The 18,964-nt window shown below is 36.5% G+C and overlaps 1 protein-coding gene across 3 annotated transcripts in view; it reads right to left on the reverse strand.

The window, feature by feature from the left end:
* ANO3 (anoctamin 3) overlaps nucleotides 1–18,964 on the reverse strand; it is a 137,649-nt gene that overhangs the window by 7,241 nt on the left and 111,444 nt on the right. For 2 of the 3 annotated variants that reach the window (XR_004409131.2, XM_033006936.2), the window contains exons 15-26: nucleotides 14,152–14,234; nucleotides 13,084–13,224; nucleotides 12,562–12,726; nucleotides 11,189–11,225; nucleotides 9,051–9,162; nucleotides 7,725–7,782; nucleotides 6,168–6,265; nucleotides 4,706–4,851; nucleotides 4,447–4,599; nucleotides 3,646–3,793; nucleotides 1,100–1,180; nucleotides 123–228 (exon numbers count right to left, since the gene is read on the reverse strand). Coding sequence is in view for 2 of the 3 variants with exons in the window: in XM_033006936.2 (XP_032862827.2) it covers nucleotides 123–228; nucleotides 1,100–1,180; nucleotides 3,646–3,793; nucleotides 4,447–4,599; nucleotides 4,706–4,851; nucleotides 6,168–6,265; nucleotides 7,725–7,782; nucleotides 9,051–9,162; nucleotides 11,189–11,225; nucleotides 12,562–12,726; nucleotides 13,084–13,224; nucleotides 14,152–14,234 (1,328 nt within the window). In the remaining variant the exon portion in view is untranslated. The remainder of the gene's footprint in view (nucleotides 1–122; nucleotides 229–1,099; nucleotides 1,181–3,645; nucleotides 3,794–4,446; nucleotides 4,600–4,705; nucleotides 4,852–6,167; nucleotides 6,266–7,724; nucleotides 7,783–9,050; nucleotides 9,163–11,188; nucleotides 11,226–12,561; nucleotides 12,727–13,083; nucleotides 13,225–14,151; nucleotides 14,235–18,964) is intronic. The other variant, XM_033006938.2, reaches the window with a different exon arrangement.

The following is an 18,964-nucleotide window of genomic DNA, read 5'->3' on the forward strand; positions in this document are numbered from 1 at the left end:
AGCTCTTGACTGTAATGAACAAGCAGTTGATGATACTGACAATTTATTTATGGGACTACCGTAAAAAAACACAACTTGGACTTTAAAGAGGTAGGAATTAATTGTTCCTTTCCATGACTAACCTCAAATACTATGATGAAGGCCAGCCGCGCTGCCAGGACATGCCAGAACTGCAAAGTGAATTCATATGGAGTTGAACTCCATGGTGGGGCTCTGTAATCTCTGTACCTGTAAAGCAAAGAAAAACCATGTGAATTAGCCTGTGCTCAAAAACCTGAACACGATGAAGGGCTCTCTAGTTTATCCCTGATCTGGCTGAAAGAACAAAAGCTTAAGTGAAAGCATACTTCAAGAGGATTTAAACAGAAAAGGAGAAGAATAGTCCACAATACAGGCAATTAAATAGGGCTGATTATAAGAGGGCACTTTTTACTTCCAAAAATCCAGATCAATTTTTCTTGTTGTTATAAAGCTGATGCCTTGGAGCGTTAAGTTCGAGAGTGTGGACTCTAAATTGGTCCTCATCTTTGCTTATAAGCATTTGAGGTTCTCTGAAGTTTGCATAAAAGTAACATGATTCTGTAACTTCTTAGTCAATTTGATCTAACTCTCACTGTAAAACTAAATCTGAAATCAGGAGGAGTGCACTCATGCAATGCCATATTTAATTTTTATGCTGAATTTCTTGTATTCACCTTGCACAAGTGTTTGGGATCTCAACCTAGGTTAGAGCCACAACAAAAATTTTAATTCTATATTTTAATTAATAGACCTCAGAATGCTTAACAAAACTGAAATAAGAATTTTTACCCTTCTTGGCAGCTGAGCAAAATTGGAAATTAAATAATTCATAGAGACATAAAAGATATGGCTTGAAACACCTGGAAAAACCCAGAACACAGGTTTCCACTGTGTTAGTATTGCTTCCTACCACACAGTGTTTGCATGTTAGACTTCCATGTTGAACACACTTGAACTCCAATGATTTTACAGGCAAAAAAGAAACTATTCTGCCAGTAATTTAAGCATTGACTTTCAATTTAATGTCTGCATTAACATCTATGCCTGTATCAAAAGGAGGAAGAGCATCAAAGCATACCGGCAGTATCCTGAGTATCCCATTCCAAGTTCACTGAGATCAAACACTGATAAACTGCTGTTGACATACCCTTTTAAGCATCTGAAAGGAAAAGACATAGGGTCAGGGCTTTCTTCATAAAGTGGCTATATAGCACAGGTCCCGTATGTAAACATATTCTGCTATCACGTATTGTGAGAGTACTACGTTACTTGCTAGTCAGGACAAAAGCAATTTTAAAATTTTAAGCAAAAAAGCAAAGTTGTTTTTTTTGTAAAGAAACAAGTAACATCTGTTTCGTTGATAACACTGTTCAAAAATCTATTTTCAGCACTTTTCATAGTTTTGCTTCTGATCTACCAGCAGATATAAACCAAAAATTGTTGCTACAGTGTTCTTCACTGTCTCCTGAAATTACTGATCTTAGAAAGACGGTTAGAGAGGCAGTGAGAAGAATAATTTAACATCCTTGCAGAATCTTCCACCAACCATGCAGCATATATCAAAAAATGACAGGTTTTATGAGCTGAATCAAAGAAGAATTTTTACCAGCAGTAAAATGAACAGTGCATATATACCAAACAGCCATCTTAAGGGCAACAATTTATTAGTATTGTTGACATAAATCACATAAATACATTGAATGATGACTGTAGGAGTGAAAATTTTGTCTGCTGCTGGAAAACGATGGCCACATAAGACATCCATCCCATCTTCTTGGAAATCTGTCCTGTAATTTAACAAAGGGCCTTCTAAAAGGCAAAGAACATTTAATAAAAGATGCATCAGGGATCCTATTATACCTTCTGTACCTTCAGGTTTGCTGTGACACCTCAAATCACTATGGGCAAAAGAAGAAATAGAACTACATAGTTTTCTATGAACTGGGTAGTGCACATTAAACACTAAACATCTGCTATTGTCTCTTTTCATTTTATCTTGCTTCATTCTTTTTGCCCTTAAATTCTCTCTTCCTTTAACAGCACAGGAAGAGTAAATCACTATTTTTAATCATTAGAGATGGAGCAATGAGGGAAGGAAGGACAGATCCCTGCGGTGTGAGCTGAGGGCACAGTCTGTGAACATAGCCGTACTAGCTTGATGGACAAGCCTTGATGCTCTCAGTGTTATCCTTCCTCCTCTGTAATAAAGAAGTGAAGTTGCATGTGTGAGATGTGCTATAGTATTAGCGAAGTCATTCTTCCTTTTCTTGAGGCAACCCTTATTTCCACTTTAAAAAGCAAAACCAAAAAATGCCTCCAAAACAACCCCTTAAACTACCAGTAGGGCCCTGATCTCCAAATTAAAGAGAGGATGCCCATGAGTACTGTGATCTTTTTAGAACATGTAAAAGGTCATGACAGACACTGGGAAATGCAGAGCACGGTGCACCCACAGTTCAGAGACACTGGTAGTTGTCTGGAGGGAAGTGCAGGAAACTGGCCTGGTGGTGCAAAGATTGGTAAGATAACTTGCTTGAAGCCAAGTTACACGATATATGGAGTTAGGCTAAACAGTGTCAAGGCCACTCTTGCTGGAGCTTGGCTGCTAGCATTTCTGAAGAGAAAGAGGAAGGGACGTTCGAGGCTGAACAAGGCTTAGAATTGTCTTGGTTTGGGTTGAAATAGAGTTAATATTCCTTTTCAGGGACTAGACGAGTGCTGTGTTTTGGATTTAGCTTTGGGTTTGGTATGAGAAGAATGCTGATAGCACACTGGTGTTTTCAGCTGCTACCGAGACTTCAAGGACTCTCTGACTCCCCATGTCCTGCCCGTGTGCAAGGGCACAGGGAGCAGGGAGGGAGCACGGCCACAGCACCTGACCCAAATTCGCCAATGAAATATTCCATATCATGGCACGTCATGCTCACTGTATAAAGGAGGGGTGGTTGGGAAGGAGCTCTCTCTCTCGCTCGCTTCCGGGATTGCGGTTGTGGGATCTTGGTATCTCGGGGTTGCTGGCCGGGAACGGGCTGGATATTGGTCAGCGGGTGGTGAGCAATTGCATTGTGCATTGCCTGTTTATATATATATATATTTTTTTTTTCTATCATCATCATTGTTCTCATTTTATTGTCATTATTAAGCTGTTCCTATCTCAGCCTGTGAGTCTCCCTTCATCCCTCTAATGCCCTCCCCCATTCCCAGGCGGGGAGGGGGAAGGGAGGGTGACCAGCTGCGGTGGTTGGTTGCCGACCAGGCCCAAACCACGACAAGAATAAAATAGGGTTTGGGAACATATATATGTGTGTGTGTGAGAGATGACAGTCCAGAACTATTGCAGAAAATAAAAGCTTCTCTAGAGAAAGCCTGAAAATTGCTGTGATGTATACTGAACTTTGTTGTTTGGATTCAGAAGGGAAGACATGATTTTCCACTTAAACAACTGTGGAGGTAGATTGCAGATTCCCTGGAGTGCTGAGTTAATTACACTTCTCTGAAGGTTTACACATATGTAAAAGGTAAAATATTACTGATACATGTTAAAGTATGTCAACACAGAAAGACAGCAGCAAAAGTGTGCTTCCACTGAAATAGTCATATATATATAAAGAATATCTTAATTACTTTTCTTGTCTGTACCCTTGATCTGTACAGGGACCATATTTGTATGCATAGACAAAACGTGGAATGTAATCAGAAGTAATGGCAATAACAAAGGCATTGGTGATGACAGCCAGAACTCCAATTCCTTCTAGAATCCCATACCAGATACCTAGGAACAAAAGAAATGACAACTAAGTTTTTTACAGTCAAAGTAATTTGAAGTCATACTAGTGATTAAAGTAATTATTAGTCATACAGTTTTCCTTTCTTATTGAGAAAGAATTATTCAGTCAGAAAAGCTAGTCAAGATTAAGCCATGTCCCCACATTCCTGCCACCACTGACTCCACCTGAATGAAGTCTTAGAGTATGGCACACCCTGCTGAGAAGAAATAGCTAAGCAACAAATGTATAACTATAATCTTTGGTTATATAAGCCAAATAAAAGATTTTGGAAAGGGATTTCTTATTTTTATTTAAATCAGTTTTAAACCCAAAGTGAATTGACTCCTTATATATAATTTCTAGATTTTGGAAAGCATTTTCAACCTTGTGTTCCACAAATCAGAAATACTATTTAGCCTGCTTTCAAAATTCCGGGTATTATGATCCCTTATTGAAAATGAAAGCAAATTTGAGGAGTCCTCTTAGCTAAGCAACTGACTATCTTTCTGTTGCTTAACAGGAGAGTTATCACTGAGATCTGTAGGTTACATTATCAGTTTCACTCCTGACACATGAAATATTTAAAGAGTTAAGCTGCATTAAAGAAGGAAACTCAAAGAGATGGTACCTGACAGTGACAGTCATTAGGTTCTCTCACCTATATCTGTTGCTCTTGCAGGCATAGGTCTTCGCCACTGAGTGACAAACTTGTATGCATCTAACCTTATTTCTATGATATTGTTAAGCAGTGCCAGGAGAGGTGCCAGTGGGAAGGCAGCAACGAAGATAGTGGTAAAGCCAAACTGTAAAACTGGACAGGCATTTCTATGGTTAGAAATTGGAAATGCAAAATATCTTTATTGTTCGATGTAGTTACGGTTTCTTAAGAAAACTGACATGCCCCTATATTTGCTCACCCATCTCTAAATATTCATCCATTAAACCATGGAGATTCATAGGCTGCAGATTCCAATCTTTTTCCCACTGAGGCAGAGAAATTTTATGCTCCATTAACTGCCCTCCTCTCTTCATTTTGCGTCGTGACCACCAATTCTGTAATAAACTTTATTAGATAAACAGAGCATTATTTACTGCACTTGCTCAGTAATTTACAATACTTGGTTGTATTGTTTTGAAGTAAGTGGGCCTACTTTGAATAGCACCTGAATGTTTACTTAGGTATTTTCTGGAAATATTTACAGTATCATATAAGACACATTTCAGAGAAATTCCAAAAGTTCTCAAAATTCTGCATTACCATTTTAATTATGTCTTTAACGTAGCATGTTAGGCATTGCACAAGTAAGCTTTTCAGAATATGGTATTTGCTTGCCTAGACTTTTTTTTTGTAGCATTTATCTGCATGCCTAAATAAAAAAAGAACAGGGAAAAAAAATCATGCATGTTGAGAGCATTAAAAAAATAAATAACGCTTTATTTTTAATCCTGTAAAAGACAAACCAAGTGGAGCTCAGTAAGAACTCTATGGTATCACAATATATTGAATATTAGAATACGTCACTATTGTTAAACAAAGATCTGGATACTTGACAGAGTATCTTTTTCTTGAAGCTGGAAAAACTGTCTAAAATGGTGAAAGGTGTTGCTGAAGCTGCAAATATTTAAGACTATTTTTTATAAAGCTATGCAGAAGTCTTCTCATAAAGTAGTTACCAATAGTAATTAGGTAAATTAAAAGTGTTATGCAAATTAAAAGTATTATTCAGTACTGACATAGGTAGCAATTAAAGACTATCGTTTGTTTCTAGGTGTTACTGAAAAGAGACTGAAGATGGGAAATATAAGCATTATAAGTATTTTTATTAACAGGCTGCTGTATTTTTCTCAAGTTAATTTAGTTTTTAGCTCTTGATACCTGAAACAGCAACTGTTGCCTCAGTTGCACACAATGGTTTTGTCAAAACAAAACACTGCTTTCCATAAAGGAATATGAGCATGTTCTAAAATAAATTCTAGAGAGAGGTAAGAAGCTGATGGGCTGAGAAGACAGGACCTCTTCTGACATATTTTCAAGATTAAGACTTTGATTAAATTAATATTTGATGAGCAATCTTTTACTGAAACATATTATTCCAGTTTTAAGAAAACTCTAAGACTCTTAGCCCATTATTCTCTGGTATCTGAACAGCTGTCTGTATTATGGAAAATGAAATCACAATAAACAATTTTGATGGTTAACATGCACCAAGAAGCTTTATCTTAGAGCAGCAGTTAATGCTTCCCTTGGAAATAAAGTTACAGAACGTGAGATGCAAAGAGTGAAAACATTCTCCAAACATAAAAATATTTTTCCCTATCACTGATTCACACTAATACGTAATCATGATTTGTAAAACAAATTTTAACATCTGAACTTACGGATAGCCTAGTTCCATGAAGTTGTTCCACATTTGTTTTAAAACCATAATAACTCCCATTTGCAAACACAGATCTATCAAGCAGCCACTGGGATGACACTGAAATGAAATGGAAAAAAATCAAGAGCTAAGATCAGAGAATTCCTTTCATTTAAATTCATTCAGAGGGTGAGTGAAAAATATTCAAATATGTTTCATGGAAAACACTAACCTCCATCTACAGCAATATTAAAAGAAATATCAGTAACATAAATATTAACACAGATTTTGGTTAAACAACCTTTAGACATATTATTTCTTGGAGAACTATATCGTATTACCTAAGCTAAGGGTAAGTGTGCTAGATATATGGTAGTTGATATAGTCCATTTCATTTAGACTAATACATATGTATTAATTTCAAAAGAATGGAGCAATATTTCATTTGTAGTATCTTAAGTCTGAACAGACACCTAGTAGCTGAACCTCTGATATTGGTATCATAGCTATATAAACTGGCACATTAAGATGTTTAGCATTTACAGAAAGTTTTTTGAGACCATGGCCTACAAAGCTATGGTATTTTACTCTGTGACTACCAAGGTTCAACAGAAAAAAACTGTTTTTCATAGATAAGAGATGATTCATCATGATAGTGATATCCAGGGAGGTACAATTCTAACACATTTTCAAGCTAAATGTTGAAAATACTACTTTTCTCCTTTTAAATCATAGAATCATAGAATAGTTTGGGTTGGAAGGGACCTTAAAGATCACCAGGTCCAAACACTTGCCATGGGCAGGGACACCTTCCACCAGACCAGGTTGCTCAAAGCTCCTTACAACCTGGCCTTGAACCCTTCCAGGGAGGGGGCAGCCACAACTCTGGGAAACTTCTTCCAGTGCCTCACCACCCTCACAATAAAGAATTTCTTCCTTGTATCTAATCTAAATCTACCCTCTTTCAGTTTAAAGCCATTACCCCTTGTCCTATCCCTACACCCCCTGGTAAAGAGTCCCTCCCCACCTTTCCTGTCCCCCCTTTAAGCACTGGGAGGCCGCTCTAAGGTCTCCCCGGAGCCTTCTCTTCTCCAGGCTGAACCCCCCCAACTCTCTCAGCCCGTACTCACAGGGGAGCTGCTCCAGCCCCCTGATCAACTTTGTGGCCTCCTCTAGACCTGCTCCATGTCTTCCCTGTGCTGGCAGAAACTCAAGAAGCTGATAAAAAAGCTGATGGCACTATATTTATGTCCTCCATCCAAAAAAATTCCACATAACCAGGTGATTCCAATTGCATAGGATTTAGTAGAGCCTGTGAGGTGAGTGACTATCATTGTTTGCTTTTCCCAGAGAGAGGCAGAAAGGACTGCGTGTCTCGGGCAGAGTCACTCATCACAGTGGAAAATGCAAAAGGAAAAACACATCTCCTATTTCCTGTTCTTTGATGTAAATAAGAGTTTACACTTCACTGCACTTAGATGCAATAATAAATCTTTCAAACTGGACATAAGTCATATCTTTCAGCCATTTCCTTTTTACTCATGGAAATTACACAGGAATACAAAATGGGATTGCTTACCTCTTCCAGTCTCCATCTGTTAAAAAGCTTGTTGTACTTTCCTGGGCGGCCTGCGAATCTGGAAAACAAGATTTCTGTTTCTCAGTGGACATTCCAAGAACACCCTGTATCAGTAGTTATTTCACAATATCCACTGAGCAAACTCATGAAATATAAACAGATTAAACCACACAGGCTTAAATGTGGTATCTGCAGGATATGGAAGTTTTAGAATGCAATTGGCCATTATTTTGCAAGCGATCCTAAGCTTTTATTATGTCCAGAACAAAAATCCTAGCTTCAGAGGTTTTAGATGTTAGATACTCAGACTCTCTAATCTACTTTTAAGAACATAAACCATTGCAATATATAGGAATTTACTGCAGCACAGGGATCTGCTTGCCCACGTGAAGAGTGCACTGGATTGCACTCTCAGACATACAAGCATAAAATCATTTCCAAAGCCATCAAAACTCAATGCTTTTTACAGATCTAACAGATTCTTGTATCATGATTTGAATCAAAATTCTTAATGACCTCAGCAAAAGTTGTAAGTGAGAGAGAAAATACCCCATGCCTGGTCCTACTAGACACAGGAGATAGCAAGATACAAAGAAGTTCAGAAACCGTATGGCAAATGCACCATTGGATGTAACAAGCAGATATTACCAACAGTCTTTTCCGGACAGTTTGCTGTTTGATTTTTTTTTTTTTTTTCAAACAATCTTGAACTAAAATTATATTATAAAACCTTATAGAAGGTATTCTGAAGTCCTCTGTAGGTCCTGCAGGAATGATAAGCCTGATCACAACGCAACTGAAGTGAAGATGAAGCAAAGTTAGACCTGTCCAGTATCTCATGCTCTCTGCTAAAGATACACACAAAACTTTGAGCCAGAATTTCTGCCTCCTACTCTTGTATAAAACCTGCCAGAAAATATTTACTATTTATAGAAATGAATCCTGGGAAATGTAACCAAAGGGGAATAAACAAGAATAAATGAATAAAGCCTATTAGCGCAGGGCTAAATACAGACCCACATTTAGGAAGTGGCTGCATTTTCAAAGGTTCTGAATTCTCATTTAGTAGGAAAGTCACATACACAGATCCACTTAAAAAGTATACTTTTTACTGTCAAGTCTCATGAGTAAAGATTTCAAGGATACAACCCTCACATATAGTTTAAAATATTAATTTTGTGTTATTAATTATCCTCAGAAACTGACTCACATCTAAATCTTGCAGTTCAAACTGTCACTGTAGTTTCTTTAAACCTATAAAATGAGCAAGGATTACGAGTTCTGGGAAAGTTTTCCTTTAAGTCCAAGTTAGCAAAGACAATTTACCTGCCAAGAAAAAAGGCAATGTAAAAGATGGAGCTGTTCAAGTTGACAAACTGGAAGAGGAACATTTTCAAGGCAAAGCTGTTTTCCCATTCAGATTCTGTTCTAGGGTGCTCTGCAGAAAGATACAATATACGTTACATAAACAAAAATGAAATCCACTTATGCCTACCTTTGCTCACAGTCAACACTAACACAGCAAGTGATGCTTTCCAGTTATGATGCCCCATCAGGTTGTAATTAATTTCCCCACCCCCCCAGAGTGTTCAGTCTGTAGGTCACAAAACCACTGCTGTAGCTCAGACTGTGTTGGTTCTCTGTAGAAAGGGGAGATACAAGCTCCTCGGTACAGAATAGGACACAACTCTGTGGGAAGACAGCTCTTCCATTTCCATGAAAAAGTTTTGGATTGAATGTGAATCTTTAATTTTAAGGATACAGGTATCTTGATTAAAAAACAAACAAACAAAAAACAATCCAACAAAAAACACAACAAAGACCCCAAACAAAGAGCAAAAGTGCTTGGGCATCAGCAGAACAACAGATAGAGGCTGTCAAGGAAAGCAGAGGGAAAAAAGACCACCAACAGCCAGATGGTTTCTCACCCAAGCATCTTGCCTTTGAAATACTTCTGTAAAACCACTGCTTCATTCTTAAGACTTTCCTGTCATAATGTTTGCAAAGTTTTAAACAGTTTATAACTCAATGAGGAAAGGATGGGGGGGGGGTCTTTCTTCGGTGTTTTTTTGTTTGTTTTTTTTTTGAAAGAAATGTACAAATGTGTAGTAGGGCTACAAGTACTCTGTGTGGGTCTGAATTGCCTTGCACATTTTTCCTTATAGTTCATAAAACATTTTTTATAACTGAAGTAGAACTCGGTGATAATGATTAAAATTAAATATTTTTTTTTGTAAAAATTACAAATTTCTTTGATGAATGTATCAAACTTGGAATATAGTACCTTGATATGTTTTAAAACACATATATGAGTTAGAAGTCTAAACTGCCTGGATTTTTCAGTTCATGTTTGTACTACTTAATTACGTTGGTCTAATGATGACTAAATTAGGATACAAATGTATAGGATACTAGCTTTACGTATGAACACTTGTTCCCAGAAGTTAAGATGTTCTGCTTCTCTTTGACATAAAACACCTTAGGAAACAGAGTGAGCTATCTAGCTCAAACATCTGCTTAATTCAACATTTTTTTTTTTTGTTTGTTTTAATTCTTCCATACATTTGGGGAAAAATGAGCTTGTATATTGAAATGAAATAATTGTTTCATTTTCTTTTCCCTGGTATTTAACAGTATAATATATGTAAAAAGTAAGAATACAAACCAGTGTGATCTGAAAAAAAATTTTATGAATCTTTCTCACCTGTTCAACTGCCATTTATCTGAACCACTACTTTTGAGCTTCTTTAATGCACGCTCTTCAGTACTTTAACCAGAAGAGGGAGCTGTTAAATTTAAACAGCGAGCTTGCTTTTAAACTATGAGATGAACTGCGTATTTTGACATGGGCTAAAAGATACCATGTAAGAAGAAACACTAAAAGGTAAAATATTCACGTAGTAGACATCTTAAATGCTGTCTTTGCTTTCTTGTTTTATATCAGTTAGAAGGCATTACCTCTATGACTGAATCACGACTAGAAGCTTCAGTAAAAATTTTTAATGTGACAGGATTAGAGCTACTTTGAAACGTGTATCTTAACATTTTTATCTGGAACAATGTAATTTTATGTGAAACCATTTTTTCCATATGAAAGTTCAAATTAAAAAATTGCAAAAAAATAATGAAGCCTTTGGGAAAAAATAGAAAAAAAATATGTTTTAGCATTCTAAGAAATAATGTGTTTTGACTTCTGTTCCATTTTAAGATTACAGTGTTTTAAATTTATACTATAAAACATAAAAAAAAAAAAAAATAGAAGTGTAAGAAAAAATTCCTTTCTTTTCTATTATTTCCTTAGTGAAATAATCCTATCACTTCTTTCTCTGATATTTCTCACTTGCGGAACGAAATGCCAGAATCATACTATGCACAGATTAAGTTTTCAAACCCCTATTTTATGGAAATAAAAAGGTATATCCCACAGCTAGAAAAAAACATACCACTAGTGAAGATCTACATACCTAAGTCTGTCAGGAGATAGGCAACCTTTTCATATACCTGAAACAGAATTAAGAGATGTTATAAGAGAAGTATAGCACTCCTGTCTGTTGTGATGTCAAATCCAGAATGAAAACAAGCACCGAAAGCATAAAGTGTTCTTGTGGCCCTGTAGCATCAAGGTATCTGAACAGAGAAGGGAGAGCAATGTCATAGCTACATGTGGACGTATAGTTTCCTATAAAGACTTCACTGAACTACTTCAGTCCCATTCTCTTTATCCATGTAAATATATGTATGTAAGTATATAGATTAAATATACAATAAAGATAAATTAAGAGCCAATAGATCAAGAGAAGTGTTCAGACATCAACAGTTCTCTTAATGAACAGTTGGATGTTTATTCTCGAACTTCAGGAACAAACCTATGTGATCTAAAAGTAGGCAAAAGCCTTTACACAATATGATTTTCCTTTGCGTGAATGCGCATAATCATGGACATATCTGCCTCCTACAGAAAACTTCCTTATCTGTCTACACATTGACTATCTCCAGTCTTTATTTTAAATGACGCTTAGTGCAAGGTAGTTAACAATTCTGAAAAGTATTTACTTGAATATTTATGATTAGTAGCACGTTATTTTCAATAGCTTTGGTGTACTTGTTCACTTGAATGTACTTTTGATGACTTAGAATTATCATATAACAAATAAATACATGACAGTCTGTTTTGAAGAATACTTTCTTATTGCAGCAAGTGCACAATCTCCTTAACAGAATGAAAAGACATTGTTTGCTGTCCTATTATTCTTTTTTTACTTGTTAGTGCCTGTACAGGAATAGAAAAATGATAAATTATATTGCAGTTGAATGAATAGAGTTTATACCAATGTACATTGTGTTACCACAGCAAATGATTAAACCCATGCTGTTACGTGACAGGAAAAGCTTAAACTGAATCATGTATCACAGTGACTCTAGAACTATGCAACACTGGTATCACAGCTGCATTTTAAATAAGAACAGGAAGAATTCAAAGTTATCAATTAAAAAAAAACAGGAGGAAAATTCTCAGCCAAGACAATAATGTAGTTCCATTTAGAGATGTATTGTAAAATGTAACGTAAAACACAAAAATGCAGATGTAGAAAGCAGTACTCTGTAACCACTGTGACTTGGTCATGTAAGCAAAGATGTGTAGTAACAAATTAAGTAGCCATTAGAGAAAGCATTGACAAACAGTATTAGATGAGGAAAACCCCCTGAAATATTAGCTTCAGGAACTGCTGTACGAATAAGCAAGACGTATATCTATCCGATATACAGTGAACTCAGTTAACATTGTAAAAATTACTCTTTTAAATCAATCCCTCCTTTAAAGCAACAGAAGACTTACAACATTGAGTGACATGATGATCATAAAATTGATACAGACTCCAGTGCCAGATGTCGCAAACTGCCAATACTTCTTGATGAAATACCACTTGAAAGAAGCAAACTGTTCCATGGCTACCAGACGATACACCACAACTGCAAACACTGCAGTGAGGACCAGTGAAATCTACAAGTAATTATTTATGAATAGATATATTAGAACAAAATAAATCATATCTGAAATAATTTCCACTGAAATAGTAAATTATCGAGTGTTTTGAAGATTGTGATTTCTTTTGGTGAGCAGATTTTGAGAGAACAAAAATACTAGATTGATGATATATAACATTTCCTTACTGTTTTTTTACACTATAACTATATTGCATCTTTTCAAAGAAAGAGATCTATAACAGTAAGACTGAGACAGTTTCTTCTATATTATGTAAACCCACTAATCTTAATGAATTCGCTCATGACTTGCGTTACTATTTACATCAGAGTAAGATTAAAGGCTACAATATTTCCAGTATTATTAAACATTTACCATGAAGAATATTCCTGAGACAGACACCATCAGTCGACTGAGCTTATCAGGGAAAGGCTGAAAAGGCTCAGGTTTTCCTGTGATGGGATTTACTCTTTCTACTTGGGAATATTTAGCTTCAAACTGGGGGCGCAGCTCTTCCTGGAATGACAGAGTAGATTCCATTTGTTGTACTACTTATTTCACTGAAGTATCAAAAATCAGACATATATGTGCTATAATGTAGGAAATTTATATTGACAGAAATTCTTTTTATAATGCTCCAACTCAAATATCCAAATAATTTTCTCTTTTGAAAATCCTTGGAAACAGTGACAGAGACCAACAAAGAACAGAAACCATAAGAAACTTCCCCACTATGTGAGGGTATTAAAAGGATCGTGGGTCATGATGACTGACTTAAATACTAGTTTTCTTATCAATTTCTGCAGAGAAACTATAAATTAATGCCAGTTATGATGGTGCTTTTTGTGATATGGAACCATTCATTAAAATCCACCAGCTTGTATCTACACATCTATGGAAAACCATAAAACCATATTGACTTAGACTGCAGTTAAATCACCAGTGTAGTTAAATTACAGCTATGTTCACTAGCGACTTATGAAGTAATAAAACCATTTTATTATTGCTGATGCTGATAGCAGTATGTTAAAGGATAAGTTATGCCTGTCAGAGGGTTATAAAATCTAGTTTCTGTCCCTTTACTCGTCTTTGCCCTGGTTTTAGGCAGGATTAGGAATTTCCAGTACAAGAATCCATAGAATTGAAAGGTATCTGTGCTGACATTAGTAGAAACTCCTGTCCTCTGTACAGGCAGTATTTCTACTCAATTTTTTAAAGGATACTTTTAATAAATGTAGAATTATATTTGGAATTATAATGCTTGTTGCAGAAGGCAAAGTATCCTTTAGTCTCAAGTATACTTGTTTATTCTGCAACTACTGTTATAAATACGAACATGATCTGAATGACAAATTCAGAGTAATGGCATACAATATGTATTGATACTTACTTTTAGATCATGCTGATAGCCAGATTTACAAGTTTACTTCTGTTTAGCCTTACCTCTTCATCTTCCCAGTCTATGAGGTCCCAGTCATATGTTAATACAGCTCTCCGTCTTTTCCAAAACTCTAGAAACACTGTAGCTGTGGAAATCGACTGCATTTTAATTATGGGAAAGAAAGAAAAAAGGCCATGCAGAAAAAAGGCCATGCAGAAAATCAGCAGTATGTAACATAACTGTCATTAGCCACTTTCTTGAGGAAACAAGGATATGCATACACAATGGTATCTATTAATAAAGAGCTAAATTATGATCTCATTTCATTCAGTACAAATCAAGACCATCTCACTTCTTTCCCAGCGATACCAGCTTTATACTGGCATATCTTCATAACTAAAATATTTCTTTAAACACTTCTAATCTATGTGTGAGATCATAATCAGATTCTCCATGTACTTAGTGTTTTTGGAAGGTCCTATAAAGATAATTCCGGCCAATAGATAGCTCCAAGTTTCCCAAACACTTTAGTTGGCCTCGGAGGGCAAGATAGCTTGTTTTGGTGGGATTCCTGACAGAACATGGGATTGTCCAACTGTTCCTTGGAAAACAGTGATTTCAAATAGGCAGTGAGAAAACTTGCTTCCTTCTGGCAAGCCAGCTGCTCAGCAGAAAGATTTCTAACTCAAGCTGAATAGGTTAGTCTCACATTCCTACCTTTTTCTATATTTCTGTATTATGTTTGACATGTTATTGCATTTATATATATGTATTATATAGCAATCATCATTTATACATACATATATATGATTTATCCAAATACAATATTAAAGCACAGTGACTAGAAGCTAGCAGAAGTTCACCATACCACTACCCATAAATAATGGATGGCTGAAAGGAACTTGTCCCTGAGTATTATTTCTAGGTAGTACAGTCTTTTATTTTTCCAAACACGGATCTTTTATTCACCACAGATTTCATTTATGTTTCGGATGCTCCTAACAAGAACAGCAGTGTTTCTATTTAAGCAGCAGTAAGGTTTGTACTTGAGTAACTTGAGGGTGAAACAACCTCTTCTCACAGTCATTGTAAGTACTATTACAACTAGTGCTGTACAAGACTCAGAAATGATACAGAAGACATCACTTTGCAAGAGAAAACCCTTCCCGACATGCGAGGACTCAGGACCAAGGTAAGCCCGTGTTATACACAAAACAAACAATACTTTTCTTATGTGGCCCAATAGGTAGGAAAAATACAACACATTCTGCAAAACACAGTGTTCAATGTTCCTGTCCATGTCAGGATGCTCTAGAAAGCAAACCTAAGATATCCACTAGCCCTGTGCCAGAAGTGGTAAGTCTGTAATTGCACAAATGAAATAGTTCACTTACACTCAAAGGTAATAGAAATTAAGGAAGTGGGCCAGTTACCAGGAATAAAATAATGTATTTTAAACCCCACTGACTTAAAACACCTGAGACAGACCAACTGAATAAAAAAAATTGTGGCTTTTTTTTTTTTTTTTTTTTCCCCGGTGCGATGACTGAAGAAAAGAATGAGGAAGGGTGGACTACTGAAGTACATGCAACTTTTCTAGACTGGGAGGTATTTTGGTGTGTGCAAATATCCACTGAAGTTTTGGAAATAAAATGAGGCAGTTTGGTCTAGAAGTAATACCAGACTGCGGACAAATTGTGTCCTCAGTTGAAAATACACTAATCTGATAGTGCTATTTATTTCATTCTGTCTGTCCCCTAATATTTGGTATGACTTGCTTATTCTTTAAATCGAGATCTGTCTCTTAGTTAGAGTCTTCAGGCTCTGGTATAGCATGAGTAACAGGCTCTAGTGTAATATGAACAGCAATAATAAATCATGTCTTCTATGTTACTTATGTACATGAAGCATTTGATAATGCAATGATTAAGAAAACCATTCATCTAGAGGAAGCAGGTGAGGCCCAATTGCTATCTATACCTGCCAACTAAAGCACCTTTGCCAGACTGACCTGCAGTATTAAGAAGTGCTGCAATACTCTTTTTCACACAGTAGAACAGAATTCATGCTAATTGATTCATGTTAATTGTGCTGTGCTGCAAGGCTACTGAGAACATAGTGTTTAAAGCCAGAAGCATATATAAAAAAAAAAATATGTTGGAAAAAAAAAAATTCAAAAAACTTCTCTTGTGGTGTAAACTTATGGTCTAAATGAGAGTGAAAAAACATCAGAATTTTGAAATTAAAGTATTTGTCCAGTTCTACAGAAATCACGGATCCTTCCTGGCTTGCCCTTATTTTGCCCTATCACACTGCTAACACCACCCATCACCGACTGCTCTCCATGTAATCAAGACTCTCCAGTCCTAGTTGCTAGGCACTTCTGACTGACTCATCTCTTACTCTGACCTCCCAGCTCTGAAAATGCTAAGTCTTAACTTTTATCAATTACTTCTCTAGAAAAACAACACACACAATAGATGACTAATCCAACCATTTGAACATCAAGAGGAGAACACTGATGTAACACTGCTTTGACCTGGCAGAGTTTCTTCCTGCCTGATCCCGCTGCTCAACAGTTCTGGTTAATCTACAGTTTAGAGGGTCACACAGAAGCCTCCGGTTTCCTACACAAAACACTATCTGGTGACTCCCCTGCTTCTCCCCAGGCACATTGCTTCTCATTTTATAGCTCCAATTGCCATTCTGAATTTTAATCCTGTAATATATCATGTACTTCCTTTTTTTGTCCAGCATTTTGGTACAGACCCACTCATTTAGGGATTTGTTATTCAGTGCTCTGCAGTACAGTTTTTAGTTCTGTCTGCTGTACACTTCCGAAAGTTTCTTTCAACTCTTCCTTAAGTTATATTTATTGTCCTTACACTGCCAGTACTCGCACTGATGAGGAAATAAAATCTCTAGGTATGTGCTTTACACAGTTCTTAATATTTCAGAAGACAAGTAGGGTGATGTTTGATGGTTAAGACAGACAGGAAATATTGGTTGTATGATGACACAATCTTAAGTAAAACAAAAGTTTGACATTGTCAAGAAGAAGAAATTATGAACGGCTGCTGTTAAATGCTACGGAAGGAAAGAATAGAGCAGAGAAAGAAAGAAACCCAAATAAAACCAAGAACCCAAGACTATTATGTGAGCACATCTCTTCTGAATATTTAGAGTCACTGCGACAAAATGAATGGTGTGTTTATTCCCTGCAAAATTACTTCAAAAAGGATTTTCAGTAAGAAGCTAGGGGACTGACTCCACTGCCTCTCTGCAGTTTGGCCATGGCCTGCCAGGCCACTTCTGAATACTCTGCTCAATTACTTCAATTTTATTCAAACTCCTTTACAGCAAAGTTATGCAATAAGAACAGTCCTATAGATTTGCTACCACACTTACTACCTAGACACAGTCTTTGGAACTGAAACAGCCGCTTAAGAAATACAGGCTACAGCTGAATGACAGCTTAGTCTCATCTCCCACTCCTGGAGTCCTCTGAACCACCTTCCCTCCATACAGCCACAGCTCTAAATCTGTTCACACTTGGGCTCACTGCTGGAGGTTCTGCCTTCCAGGAACAGTGGGCCAGCACTCAGGACCAGCATCCTAGCACCACACTGCACGTGTGCGACACTTAGCCAAGAACTGAGTCACAAACAGAGCATCTTCCACTAATCATTATGTCACTCAGGTAGACAGTTTTTACTTTTCCTAACAGATGAATTAAACTGCTAACAAACAGAGAGCGAGCAAGCGCAGCTTCCCCAGCCCACTGCTGAAGCCCAGAGCAGCACTACAGGGGTATGACTTTCATACCACTGTAACAGATACACTTTAACAGAATTGCAGCCTATACATTTAAAATCTTGCTAGTTTCAAATAATATATTCAAATAACCTGTCTTTTTAATCAAGTATCAGAAAGGCTTCTCAGCACTACGATGTGTGCAAGCTAGTATGAAGTATACTGTTGACCCTAGTATTTCACTTGTCATTTGGCTAATGCTGCATAAGACACAAATTTGAACACAAATCTGTGGTGCTTGTTTTCGTATCTCATGGTCAATCTGTTTGTTGCATGTCCATCCAGATACAGCAATAAATACAAGTTGAGAGCTTGTTGATGCACACTGCAGGGAATGCTAGATTCCAAAGAAAACCTAACCCACAGTACCAGAGTGTCTTCCCTCCTCTCACAGAAAACCCCACCTCATGCCACACAAATAATTTACTTCCTCCAAAAGAGATATTAGAGAGGGTAGAACTAGATCCATTTCACAGAAAACCTTCCACTTGTCCACTATAGTATTTTGAAGAAAACACCACTATTTTCTCCCATATAAACACTTCCTGTATATCCCATATCCTCAACACTTATTACAAGGATAAGTTATGAAATAATACTTGCACTTGATTCCTTAAAAATTTGAAGTGGAAAAAGACATTATTCATTCTACTCAAAACAGTCACACAATACTAAAACATTTCTGACTTGCTCTTCACCACATACCAGCCTAGAATACATGAAGAATTAAAGAATTAAAAAAATTGTGGGTTGACTAGATAAGCATATAAAGTTGTATAAGAGATGCATGATTACCTCATTCTTACTTTAATCCAGTATTCTTTATATAAAACCTAAAGCGAGGAGTAAGAGTTGTAACATTCAGATCCCTGTCTGGTTATGTATTCCAAAGTAAAAATCAATGACATCTGATAAATTCAGAAATTTAGATTGTTATTTTAAACTATTGTAACTGTGAACATATTTGTATAGGATCAGACCCATTTCTAGCAGCATGTTTTTCTTAATAGAACTCATTTTGCTGCTTTATTTTGTAGAAGACATGCCTTTTCCAATTTTCAT

Source organism: Tyto alba, unplaced genomic scaffold (assembly GCF_018691265.1).
Source record: "Tyto alba isolate M040663 unplaced genomic scaffold, T.alba_DEE_v4.0 Super-Scaffold_8, whole genome shotgun sequence".
NCBI lineage: Eukaryota > Metazoa > Chordata > Aves > Strigiformes > Tytonidae > Tyto > Tyto alba.